The sequence below is a fragment of the Ochotona curzoniae genome, unplaced genomic scaffold (assembly GCF_017591425.1).
Source record: "Ochotona curzoniae isolate NIBS_2020 unplaced genomic scaffold, NIBS_Ocur_1.0 contig_2723, whole genome shotgun sequence".
Taxonomy (NCBI): domain Eukaryota; kingdom Metazoa; phylum Chordata; class Mammalia; order Lagomorpha; family Ochotonidae; genus Ochotona; species Ochotona curzoniae.
The window spans coordinates 14,063,580-14,075,000 of NW_024465573.1; the positions used below are offsets into that span (position 1 = coordinate 14,063,580).

General features: G+C 35.8%; 1 protein-coding gene across 2 annotated transcripts in view; it reads left to right on the forward strand.

The window, feature by feature from the left end:
* The window catches only part of GRIA4 (glutamate ionotropic receptor AMPA type subunit 4), a 307,867-nt gene that overhangs the window by 260,217 nt on the left and 36,229 nt on the right, over nucleotides 1–11,421 (forward strand). For both annotated transcript variants that reach the window (XM_040977238.1, XM_040977237.1), the window contains 3 exons: nucleotides 667–1,037; nucleotides 2,580–2,778; nucleotides 8,978–9,225. In XM_040977238.1, the coding sequence (XP_040833172.1) occupies nucleotides 667–1,037; nucleotides 2,580–2,778; nucleotides 8,978–9,225 (818 nt within the window). The remainder of the gene's footprint in view (nucleotides 1–666; nucleotides 1,038–2,579; nucleotides 2,779–8,977; nucleotides 9,226–11,421) is intronic.

Genomic DNA, 11,421 nt, shown 5'->3' on the forward strand with positions numbered 1-11,421 from the left:
AAACTCATTCATCAATCAGTCTGCGTTTCAAAACTGTCTCACCAGTTGAGCTGACCGCTCTTTCTTTTAGAAATTGAAAGTAGATCAAAGTATATGAATAATAGGAAATAAATGCCAGTTTTCAGATTGATGTGTGTGTGATTGAAATTGGAAACAGTTGTCAAACAACGGGCTTTTTTTTTATCATGCAAACACAACTGAAAAGCAATATACAAGGATGATTTCCAATTTGCAATTCATAATATTAAGAGATAGCCACATAATGAATCAGTGGCAACATTTCAAATGGAATAGAAAAAAACTGCAACACAACAGCATTCCTGGCCAAGAAATCTAATAATTCAGTCATATGGAAAAATGATTGTCTCCTTTTCTGCACTGTCTCAGATTCTGAAAGACTAATACAGTTCAAATTATTTTTGCTTATCTACTTTCTTTCCCTCTTCCATTTATGTAATTATTAGCAGCAATAAAAATAATTTGTATAATTTAAGCAATACTTTAAAAAATTACTCTTCATCTTTGACCTTTCATTGGCCTTATTCACTGTTAACACTGCCCCCAAATGTTGAACTAATGCATGCAGGTTTGAATGCATCCCTCCAGTGTTAATTGCTTTATGAAATGCATTAACCTTTGTGTTGCCCTGTGTCTTTTCTCTTATAGAAAGCAGAGATTGCTATTGCCCCTCTGACGATCACTTTGGTACGAGAGGAGGTCATTGACTTTTCAAAGCCTTTCATGAGTTTGGGCATTTCTATCATGATCAAAAAGCCTCAAAAATCCAAACCAGGCGTGTTTTCCTTCTTGGATCCTCTGGCCTACGAGATATGGATGTGCATAGTCTTTGCCTACATTGGTGTCAGCGTGGTGTTGTTCCTGGTTAGTAGGTTCAGCCCCTATGAGTGGCATACAGAGGAGCCGGAGGATGGGAAGGAAGGACCCAGCGACCAGCCTCCCAATGAGTTTGGCATCTTCAACAGCCTCTGGTTTTCCCTGGGTGCATTTATGCAGCAAGGATGTGACATTTCCCCCAGGTTAGTTTGAAGGCTCAAATTCTTCAACAATTTCCTGATAATTCTAAATACTATGCGGTGTGTTTCTGCATGTTCTTTTCCTAAAGACAGATTCACAGTAAAAAAAAAAAATATTTAGGTTTAGAAATTAACCCACTTACATTCATAGTCAACTTCTTCTTTGTTACTACAACACATGTATACAGTCACAACGATTAACTTTCTCAATAGTAAAGTATATAGTCCATCCAAACTCTCAAAGAATCATTTAGTATTAATATTTTATTCAGTGATTTGACAAATGGAAATTAGACTCTAAATTGTAGAGTAGGAATGCAGCTCACCTACTACTTCACTAGTAACACTTGGTTTATTGAAAAAGTAGCTAAAAGAAGGAGAAATAAAGTATTGAATTATTGACTGTATGTTAGCATCATAAATATAAGCTGTTCTAATTAGAAATGTCTGACTTTTCAAAAAGAGAAATACTTTTCACTATCATGCAGTTGGTGTATTAAGGTCCACGAAAATAATTGATGTATTTAAATTCCAGTAATATAGGTATCTTGAGTCACTAGCTTTCAATTAATTTAATGAGAAGAAATCAAAACAAGTTAAACAGGGATCTTTAAACATCAGGATTAAGTAAACATTAAGAAAATAGATGTTGCTTTATTGACAACAAATAATAAGGGAGTATTTCACAATTGAAAATGCTACCAAAATATGAAATGAATCTTTACACGGACAATATAGATATTTCAAAACAAATTGACATGAGAATTTTAGGTAAAGATTCCAATAAGTGAAATCAATTATGAATATTTCCTAGATTTTTAAACTCATCTCCTCTTCACTCTTCCTCTATGCTCTACTTACACATTTTTGGTAACTTGAGAAAGAATTAAGAAAGCAACTTTATACATAGGTAAAGATCATTTGGGACATGGTTTGACCTCCACTCTGCTCAGAAATGTCTATCAAAGGAAAGCTTCCTCAATGATAGACACTTGGAGACCAAGCTAGTTCCTCATCCCATGCAGCCTCACCTTGGCCTCTATGTTTCAACAAGATTTTCATCAAAGTTGAAAACAACTTGTATCCTTGTATCCTTTTGTTTCAGCCAACTCTGTCTCTACCGAGGCTTCCATGGGTCAAATCTTTACCCCCACCCATTGTCTAGTTAAAGTGTTATTTTCTATACCACTAAGAGAAAAAATACTACCAATTAAACTATAAAATGACATTTTATCCCATAAATCATAGACTGAATCCTATTTTTACAGGTGCTAAATATGAGGAACGATGGCATTAATGAATTTAAGTATTCCTCTATCTGAGGAAGCGATATTAAGTTCTACATTTTGCTAATATAACACTACATAGAATATTTTCCAGAAATGTAGAATAAAAATGTTGTTGTCCAGATATACTAGAATCACTTTTGAGTATACTATTGGAAAATACAATGGTACTTGCCATAATTGTTTTTTAATTGATGCTATTTCTTTTCTTTCTCTGTTGGCTGGAAAAAGGAAAATGCATTATTCTCTCCGTGTTTAGATCCCTCTCAGGTCGAATTGTTGGCGGTGTGTGGTGGTTTTTTACACTCATCATTATATCATCTTACACTGCTAATCTCGCTGCTTTCCTGACGGTGGAGCGAATGGTCTCCCCCATAGAAAGTGCTGAAGACCTGGCCAAACAAACTGAAATTGCCTATGGAACGCTGGATTCAGGATCAACAAAAGAATTCTTCAGAGTAAGTTAAGAGTAAAACTAACAATCACGTGTGCATCATTGGGCACTGTTTCCAATAGTCATATCACAAATTGTGGCTTTTATACTGTTTCAAATGTGGTTTTTAGTGGTTAAATGCTACTACTTCTTGGAGTTTATAATCACCTTAACTTGGAAAAATGTATTGATTTTCTCATTTATAAGACCTTTACTTAAGGAGTAGTAACAGTGAAAACATAGTTTAAGAAACTTTATATCTTATCTAAAACAATCCAATGCTAATAATGCCATAGTAGTACTAGCTTTGACAGGTTGGTTTTGTTTATGTATTGGAATATAAGAGTGCAAAAGCAAGTTTCACTTTTAAAGATTACATTTAAATTACTGCATTTCTAGCTCACAAGCTTCATTGCAGACTCGACGAGCTCTAGTTGTAGTATTATGATTAATATGTAATCTATTTTGTAACAGTGGATTTCAAAACAACATATTTGCTTTCTCATGAGATTATAGTAGTAATAACTATTCAATTCTGAGCGCCTCTAAAACATTGTGTGCTGTTTCATTCATGTTGATTTCTCTTTGTAGTTAAAATTTCTCATACTGATACAATTGTATTGCGTATTCATGCTCTGTTTAGCTTTCTATCAAAAATGCGAAAGGGCTCTTGCTATGGGCTTGAGCTTTTTAAAAATTATTTGAGAGAGAGACATAAAGATATTTATCACCCACTGTTCGCTCTCCAAGTGTCAACAATAAGCAGGCCTGGGTTAGGCTGGAACCAGAAGCTAGGATCTCAATCTAATTTCGCATGTGGCTAGCATGAGTCCAATTAGTCCCGCCTTCACCTGCTACTGGCCAGGGTCACAATGAGTGGGCATCTAGAATTAGGAGACGTGAGCATCATCCAAACCCGGACACGCTGATGTGGACTGCGGATATGTTAATGGCCTCATAACCCCTGAGCCAGATACCTGTTTCAGAATGAATTCTTTATCAGTGAACCCTCTCCATCCTGCTGCATTTAAACTCGTATATATGCTGGGAATGTCTGATGACAGATTAGATGGCAGGTTCATTTTATGGCTTCACAAGAAAAAAAAAAAGTATCCAGAGTGGTATTTTCACATTGAAGTATGAAATAGAGAGTTCATTTTATATGTAATACTGTTTGTGAAGACTAGAATATTGAGTATCAGCGGAAGGACATGTTTTCTTATTTCATAAGTTTTTCTGTAAAAAAAAAAAACAAACAATTATTCACACATATAAAATATCACCAGATTTGTTGGTTACATTTTTATTTTAAGCATATTTATGTATTAATAAACATGTAATAAGTCTAATAAGCACTTATTATAAAATGTGCTAGCCCTGAAGCCAAATTTAGGTTTCCTATACTTGAATTTCAGTAGGATATTCATACCTTTTTGCTAATTTTTGTACTATTATTTGGAAGACAGAGATACAAAGAGAAGAGCAGAAACAGAGAGAATGTTACATCTGCTGGCTCACTCCCCACACGTCCACAATGGCCAGCGTCAGGCCCAAGCCAGGAGCCCTGAGCTCCTTCCAGTTAACCTCAGGAGTGGAAAGGCCCAAGAATTTGCATGTTCTTTGACTACTTTTCCAATTGTACTACCAGAGACCGGTCTTGCAAGCAGAGACTTAACCTACTACCTGCCATGCCATAGTGCCGACCCCAGCATATTTATTATTTTTAAGAAAGATTTGCTTGTAAAATTCTAGTAGACTATTGATATTCACATTATACTAAATTCAGAACAAATAACTGGAAAATTCACTGAACCCTTGAATACTGTTTTAAACATAAATAAGACAATGAAACAAGCATATGATTGTCACCTTGGAACATTGTTAACTAGGAGAAACAAAATTTATATTAAAGCATGCAAATTTCTACAACTATTAACAATATGACAGATCTTCACCCCCATTGTATGAATAAATTTAAGTAATCTAAAATTTTTTTAAACTAAGGAGCACACCTCCACTTCTAAACTTAGTGATAGAAACATGCTGCTTGCATGCGTTTTAGTGTGATTTCAATAGTTTGCTGGAAGTGTTCATTTTATTACACCTCCTTAAAGCAGATAATATGGAATGAGTTTGCCTAGAAACCGTCATATAGACGAATCAAAACAGAGTGCAAATGTGTGCTATCCCCTTCTCTTACTGGCAAGTCATGACTGATTGTCATGCTAAGAGAATGATTGCAGACCTCCATTCTGCTTAGAGTGCTAAAGGAAAAAAAGAAATGTCATTTGGATTCCCTGAAAAAGCTGCAAAAATAATTCCCTGGAAAATGTCAATTAAAAGCGTTTTTTTTTTTTTGTAATCTTTTAAAAGATATCCTTTTACCTTTCGATTTCAAAATGCTGTGAGGCAGAGAGGGAGCAATGTAGGCAAGAAGTACAGGAATACGAGAGCTGCTCCCAGGTTTGCAGTGCCCCACCGTGTCTGTGCAGGCACCACGCCTTGCCAGCTTTCTCTGCCAGCCAACTTCGGCTTTCACACTAAAAGATTTTTGAAAGTGTACCTGTTTATTGTTTCAGAACACCCTGAATCCTAGTGGGACAAGAAAATTTCTCCTAGCCTTGCACTTTCAAAAATGCGCACATTTCGAATCATTGCTAATAATGTCATTCATTTTCCACCCTGTATGCTTTTCTCCTCCCATGGACAAGATGACCTGATTTAAATAAACCATTTGTCTGACACGTTGAGGAAACAGCACATGAAGGGTATTTTTGTACTTGTCAAAAATGTTTTCTCCTAGGAACAAGGTAATGGTACATCTATCAGCTCCACTAAACCGCCTCAGGCACTGACCAATCCTCAGCACTTCAGAGAAGTGTCACCCTTATAATCAACTGGAAAAAGAATTAGACCGCAGGGAGAAATTACACCTGCATTTGACTGTTGCCTTAGGTCTGTCGCATTATGAAACTTGATTTGTTTCACGTTTTTTGCACCTTATTAAGCATAAACACAGAGGCATTTAAGGAATATCTGTATTTTTCTATTTGAGACAGCCTCCTCCATGTCGGGAGTTTGTTTACATTATTATACACTTGATTGAAACACACTGATTTTCATTTCGATGTAAATTTTTCTTCTGGGCCTGTCTCAGTCCTTAGTGAAATCATGAATGAATATATGAGGTAGATTATAGTGTCGCGGTTTGTAATATTACCAAATAATGCATTGATGAGCTCTCAGTAGAACATCAGTCTTGCCATAAAAGTTACTAGAGGGGGCAATTAATTCACCAGTTAGCAATGTAAACATTCATCATACTGCTTTCTTGTTAAGAAGGTAGGACAGTGCATTCTAGAAACTCCAAGCATTATTTTGAATGATGAAACAGAAATAGATATTGATACACTGAGATTCCTAATAATGATGGAACAAAGAATCTGAGATAAATTTTTCAATATCTAAGAAAAAAATTTTTCATATTATATTTACTTATTATCCTGAACATATTTACTTCTGATACCTAACTATTAAGTCAATATGACACTTGAATATTTCAGGGCCTTAAAACAGCCTCTGTGAAATACATTTTTTGGTATGCTGGGTTTGCAGAAATTTCCTCATTTTAGCCTGCCTCATCAAATCTATAAATAAATATTTGCCTGAGCCTACTCCTTAGCAAGCACTCTCCGCAGTCACAGATCAGGCATTCACAGGGACATTATTTCCAGGCCTCTGCCTCTTGCCCTGCATCCTTTGCCAAGCGCCGGTGACCCTGTCTCAGCCATGCCCTTTTAGACCAGACACAGAGAACTTCTAAACATTAACATGCTGATAGACAGAACTAATTTTTTCTAAAATATTTCACTTTCATTTTTCCTCTATTTTTACTGGGAATCTGCATTCTACAATTTCCATTGCTCCTAAACCCTCCTAAGTTTAGGGGTTGTAAGAACATTTATCATGTAACTGCACTATTTAAGTACGTAAATCAGCTATTGCGTGGTTTATTGTTTAGGTTCAATGGCTAATACTTTCTCACCTACTAGAACAAAATTTCGAATCTCTTTCTTCTGGATTTTTAAAGTGATTAATTCAGCTTTTTCCCACCTACTATTTAAGCGATTGGGTATATTTAAGCAACAACAGCAGTGAAGAATATTAATGACCTCAAAGTACTAAGCCCTATTTTTATTTCTCTGTTTTGCTGGCACTTTTGTTTAACAGATATGTTTCTTGAAGAAAGTATTCAAATGAAACTTAAAATTGCCAATTATTTTAATTAAAGCAACACTCAGGTGTTTTATTGCTATTTCCAACCTAGTATATAGTGCACAGCACCTGTTGAGCACTACAACTTTCTCAGTGAAACTTTCACATCAAGCTTTAAGTACAGAGTAAAAGTGTTTATAAGTTAAAGTGTGTGTTTGCCATCATTTCTTTAAAGTTGAAATCATCATAGTAGATATTTAGAGATCATCTGGATCAGTTAATCCACAATATTTATATTTTTCAGAATTCGTTGTAAAATGGAAAAGTTTATTTTTTGGAACAGAATTCTGTTCCAAGAGCTAGGCTGAGCTGGCAGCATGACATCCTTCTAATTCCCGTAGTTGTAGCTCAAGAAACCAGGAACTTCTCTTCCCTGTAAAATCATAGAATTTTTGTAATGAAATTGAAGTTTTAACATATATACATCACAATATATTTTTTGAAGGATTAGCAGTATGAAATTTTCCAGTGGGACACTATAGCAAATCTATTTCATGTTGATACTGGGAATCTACTTTAACATAAATATATTATCTGTTAATAAAAAGTACATTTTCCTTTTGTATTCAAATATGTAAATCAGCTATCATGTGGTTTATTATTTAGGCTTGTTACCTCATATTTTCTCATCAAATAGAACCAACATTTCAAATCCTACCTATGTCAGTTTTTTCTTTGTTCACCTGAATAATTTATTTTATCTCAAAATATGATTTTTTAAGTTTGCTGTTTAATATACCTGTTAATTAAAGAATTATTTCTTGTTGAAGTCTATACTCTGGTAAATAAAAAGGGCTTAATCTAAATAAATATACTTGCTACTCAATATATATTACACAGACTTAATCTAGATTGAGTCTCCATTACTTTTTATTTGGATTTGATAAAAAACTTTAGTAACTTGTTATGAGATAGGTGCAATTGCACCAGCCAAAAGTGCATGTGGATAATTACATTATCAGTTCGAATAGGAAGCAGACTGTTCAGGAGGTATTTGAGTTCCTTGTGATATATTTTCACATTAAAATTCTTGTGTGAATGAAAAATGTAAGTGAATGCAGATTCCAGACAAAGGGCAGGTAAATTAAGTAATGAAAGTGATGGAGCCTAAATGCAGAGAAATAAAATGTAAAAATAAATAAGAGTCTAGATTTGAGTCATGGAATTAGAATAAATAACTCTCAAAAATATAAAATCTTCAAAAGCAATCACCTCTCTTCAAAATTATGTGTGTGTGTGTACTAATTTGAAGATTTGTTTTTTATCAGAAAAAAACCTACAAATGATGAGACCATTCTGGACTACGGTTCTTATAGATATGTAATGTAAAATTGTAGTAGATTTCTCCTCCTCTTTAGATATCCAAGTACTAAATTAATATGTACTACACTTGTCTGTAAATTTTATTTGGATGATTTCCACTTAAACCTTGAAAAATGAAATACATATATATATATATATATAGAGAGAGAGAGAGAGAGAGAGAGAGAAACAGAGTTCCCTATTTGTTACAACTCAAATTCGGAACGGAAAGGAGCCTGCGGCCTTTATACCCACGTGTACATCTCTAATGGTCCTTTTCAAGTAACCCTGGATGTGGCATAGAATGTGCTTTTACATGCTCAGCACCCTTCGTGGATCCTGCATTTACAAAGTAATAATAATTTGCTACTTACGTATTTGAGTATGGTAATTATTACGGCAAGAGGACAAGTTTTTCTTTATCACTTTTAGATGCCTGTCATTTCAAACACTTCCTCAAGTGACTTTGAATCATCTTTATCCACTTTGAGAAGAGTCATGTTACTATTGTATTACCATGTTGGCGAATCGAGTTAGAGGGAAATGGGAAGATACTACTAGGTGGTTTTGTCCTTATCTTGGTTCAGTCAATATTAACACGTTGTTCCCTTCTTTCCTGTATTTAATTTTATTTTGATTTCCTCCAGAGATCAAAAATAGCAGTGTATGAAAAGATGTGGACCTACATGCGATCGGCAGAGCCGTCAGTGTTCACTAGGACTACAGCTGAGGGAGTAGCTCGTGTCCGCAAATCCAAGGGCAAATTTGCCTTTCTCCTGGAGTCCACTATGAATGAATACATTGAGCAGCGAAAGCCATGTGACACGATGAAAGTGGGAGGAAATCTGGATTCAAAAGGCTATGGAGTAGCAACGCCCAAGGGTTCCTCATTAAGGTGGGTGGAATAGTATAACAATATAACATGTGTTGTTATAGTATTCCACCTTCCCTGATGTCCCTGAGAGATTATTTTGTTTTCTGTGTAACCATGGTATGTTTGTTTGTTTATTTTCTTTTCCTCCATTTCATGGTTTGATCAACAATCAGGTAATTTTCTTTTTCATTTTAGAGTGATTAATCATAGTTGATGTCACTATTTGAAGGCCATATAAAAACCAAACCGGTTGAACACTAGCTGCTTCCAGTGGGCCTGAAACATGGGTATTAGATGCTTTTGTATCTCATCCACTTTTTTGGCCACTAAATTCTATGCTATTGTTGTCAGTATCGATTCCACGTTTTATCATTATTTTTCTTTTTAGATTATACCTGGCCTTTAGATGCTAAGTAAAAAGAGATCAACATCTTTCTAACAAACCGCTTCTTTCCCATTTCAATGTTTCGTTTATTATGGCATCATTATATTTTGAATTATCCTCAGCTTGTGTTGGTGCTAAGTTTGAATTCACGTCTATTTACAATAGCAATTATGAACAAAGGGTAACCTAGACTCTGGTTTTATGGTGCTTACTCAAGTCACATTCCCACTTATTTCAAAGGGAGTATGGTGTAAGTAAGCTCTGTAAAATTAGACCCAAATGACAACCCTAACACGTTTGCAAACGCATCCTAAAAACAAAGCATTTCAAGTGTAAAGTGAAAGTGAGACTTTCATTCTTATGGAAATATTGGTTAAATCTGCCCTTTTTATCCTTTTGGTCCTGGACATAAGAGAATTCACATGTTTGTGTCCAGGAGGCAGAATTTCCTATTTTCCTTAAGCAATAAAGGCTTCTGTTGAATTGAAGGGGCTAGATCCCTTCAAAGGGATGACTCAGAGATGACTCTGGCCTCAGTGCTGCTTGCGAGAGCTTCGTGCAAAGCTCAGATTCAAGAAGAAAGCAGAATCTTTGCTAAAGGACTCACCCGAGAACCTGGTCTTGAAAAATGCTGTCTCTGGTAAGCCACTGTCTGAATGAAGGTAATGAGACCTGTACTGCTACCCAGCACAAGCGAAAAGCAGTAGAATGCTTGTATAATTGTCTTCACTGATTTCAAAACAGGAACGGCCACGGTCTCCATGTGCATTTTGGGTGGGACAGGGATAAAAGAGATACAAGAAACAGATTCCAGTACTGCAGAGGATGGTATCTTACATTTTCTAGCAGCAAAATAATAACTAGTGAGAAGGTATATGGTACACTACAAAAGCAATGATTTTTTTTAAGAGATAGAACAAAACTAGTGATAAAACTAGTAAGGATAAGTTTGGGGGTGCATTTTGGCAATTCTGAAGTCAGCTTTATGTGAATCTAAAGGTCTCATAAGAACCTGGAGAAATGTGCAGGGAGAAAGCAAAACTAATAAAACATCCATAATTCAATTCTGCCCAAAATGACTTCAACCACTGAAAAACTTAAACTGGCTTCAGGATCTTTGGTCTGAAAAATTTGTATGATACAATCAAGGGAATATTCAATGAGAACAAGTGCCAAATAAATGTCTGTGTAGTCGTAGTTATGAGAGTACCTTGGGGTAAATTGTTTAGAAGAAATAAAAGGGGGGAAAGCAATAGTGACTGATATGTAGATCAGTGTTCAGACTATTGATTACATTCACTATGTGTCTCTTTTGCTCTTAATTAATTCTCTGTGGATATAGCTGCTTTGTCCTCTGTCTCGTGTCTGCAGATAAAGTCAAGCTCCAGGGAGTAAATTTGGCCCTCAGATACGAGTGTGTTTGCCTCCCATTGATGGCAAAAGAGCTGCCTCTTAAATGTGTCGCTTTGTCAAATCCACACTACAGGGATTGTGTGGGGAGAAGCTGAAGGGCTTCATCTGTCTGGAACTGTATAATAATCAGCCACTCACTTCCCCCTCTTTTCCTGTCCTTGCCGGGATCTTGTTAATGAGGCAATTGTTGAACACAGCTTCCTGGATGGAGAGTTTGTTTATGTGCTTTGTTTTATATATGCCATAATTTCCTGAGCAAGCTGGCCCCTGCATGCCAAAACCACAGTCATTTTGGCCTGTCTTTGAGAACACGGGGCGGGCAGTGAAGGCTGACGGTTATTCACCTTAACCCTACCTCCTCATTCTCCCATCCCCGTTCATCTAAGCAGGAGACTCGTTAGGCGTAATTCCTCACTCTT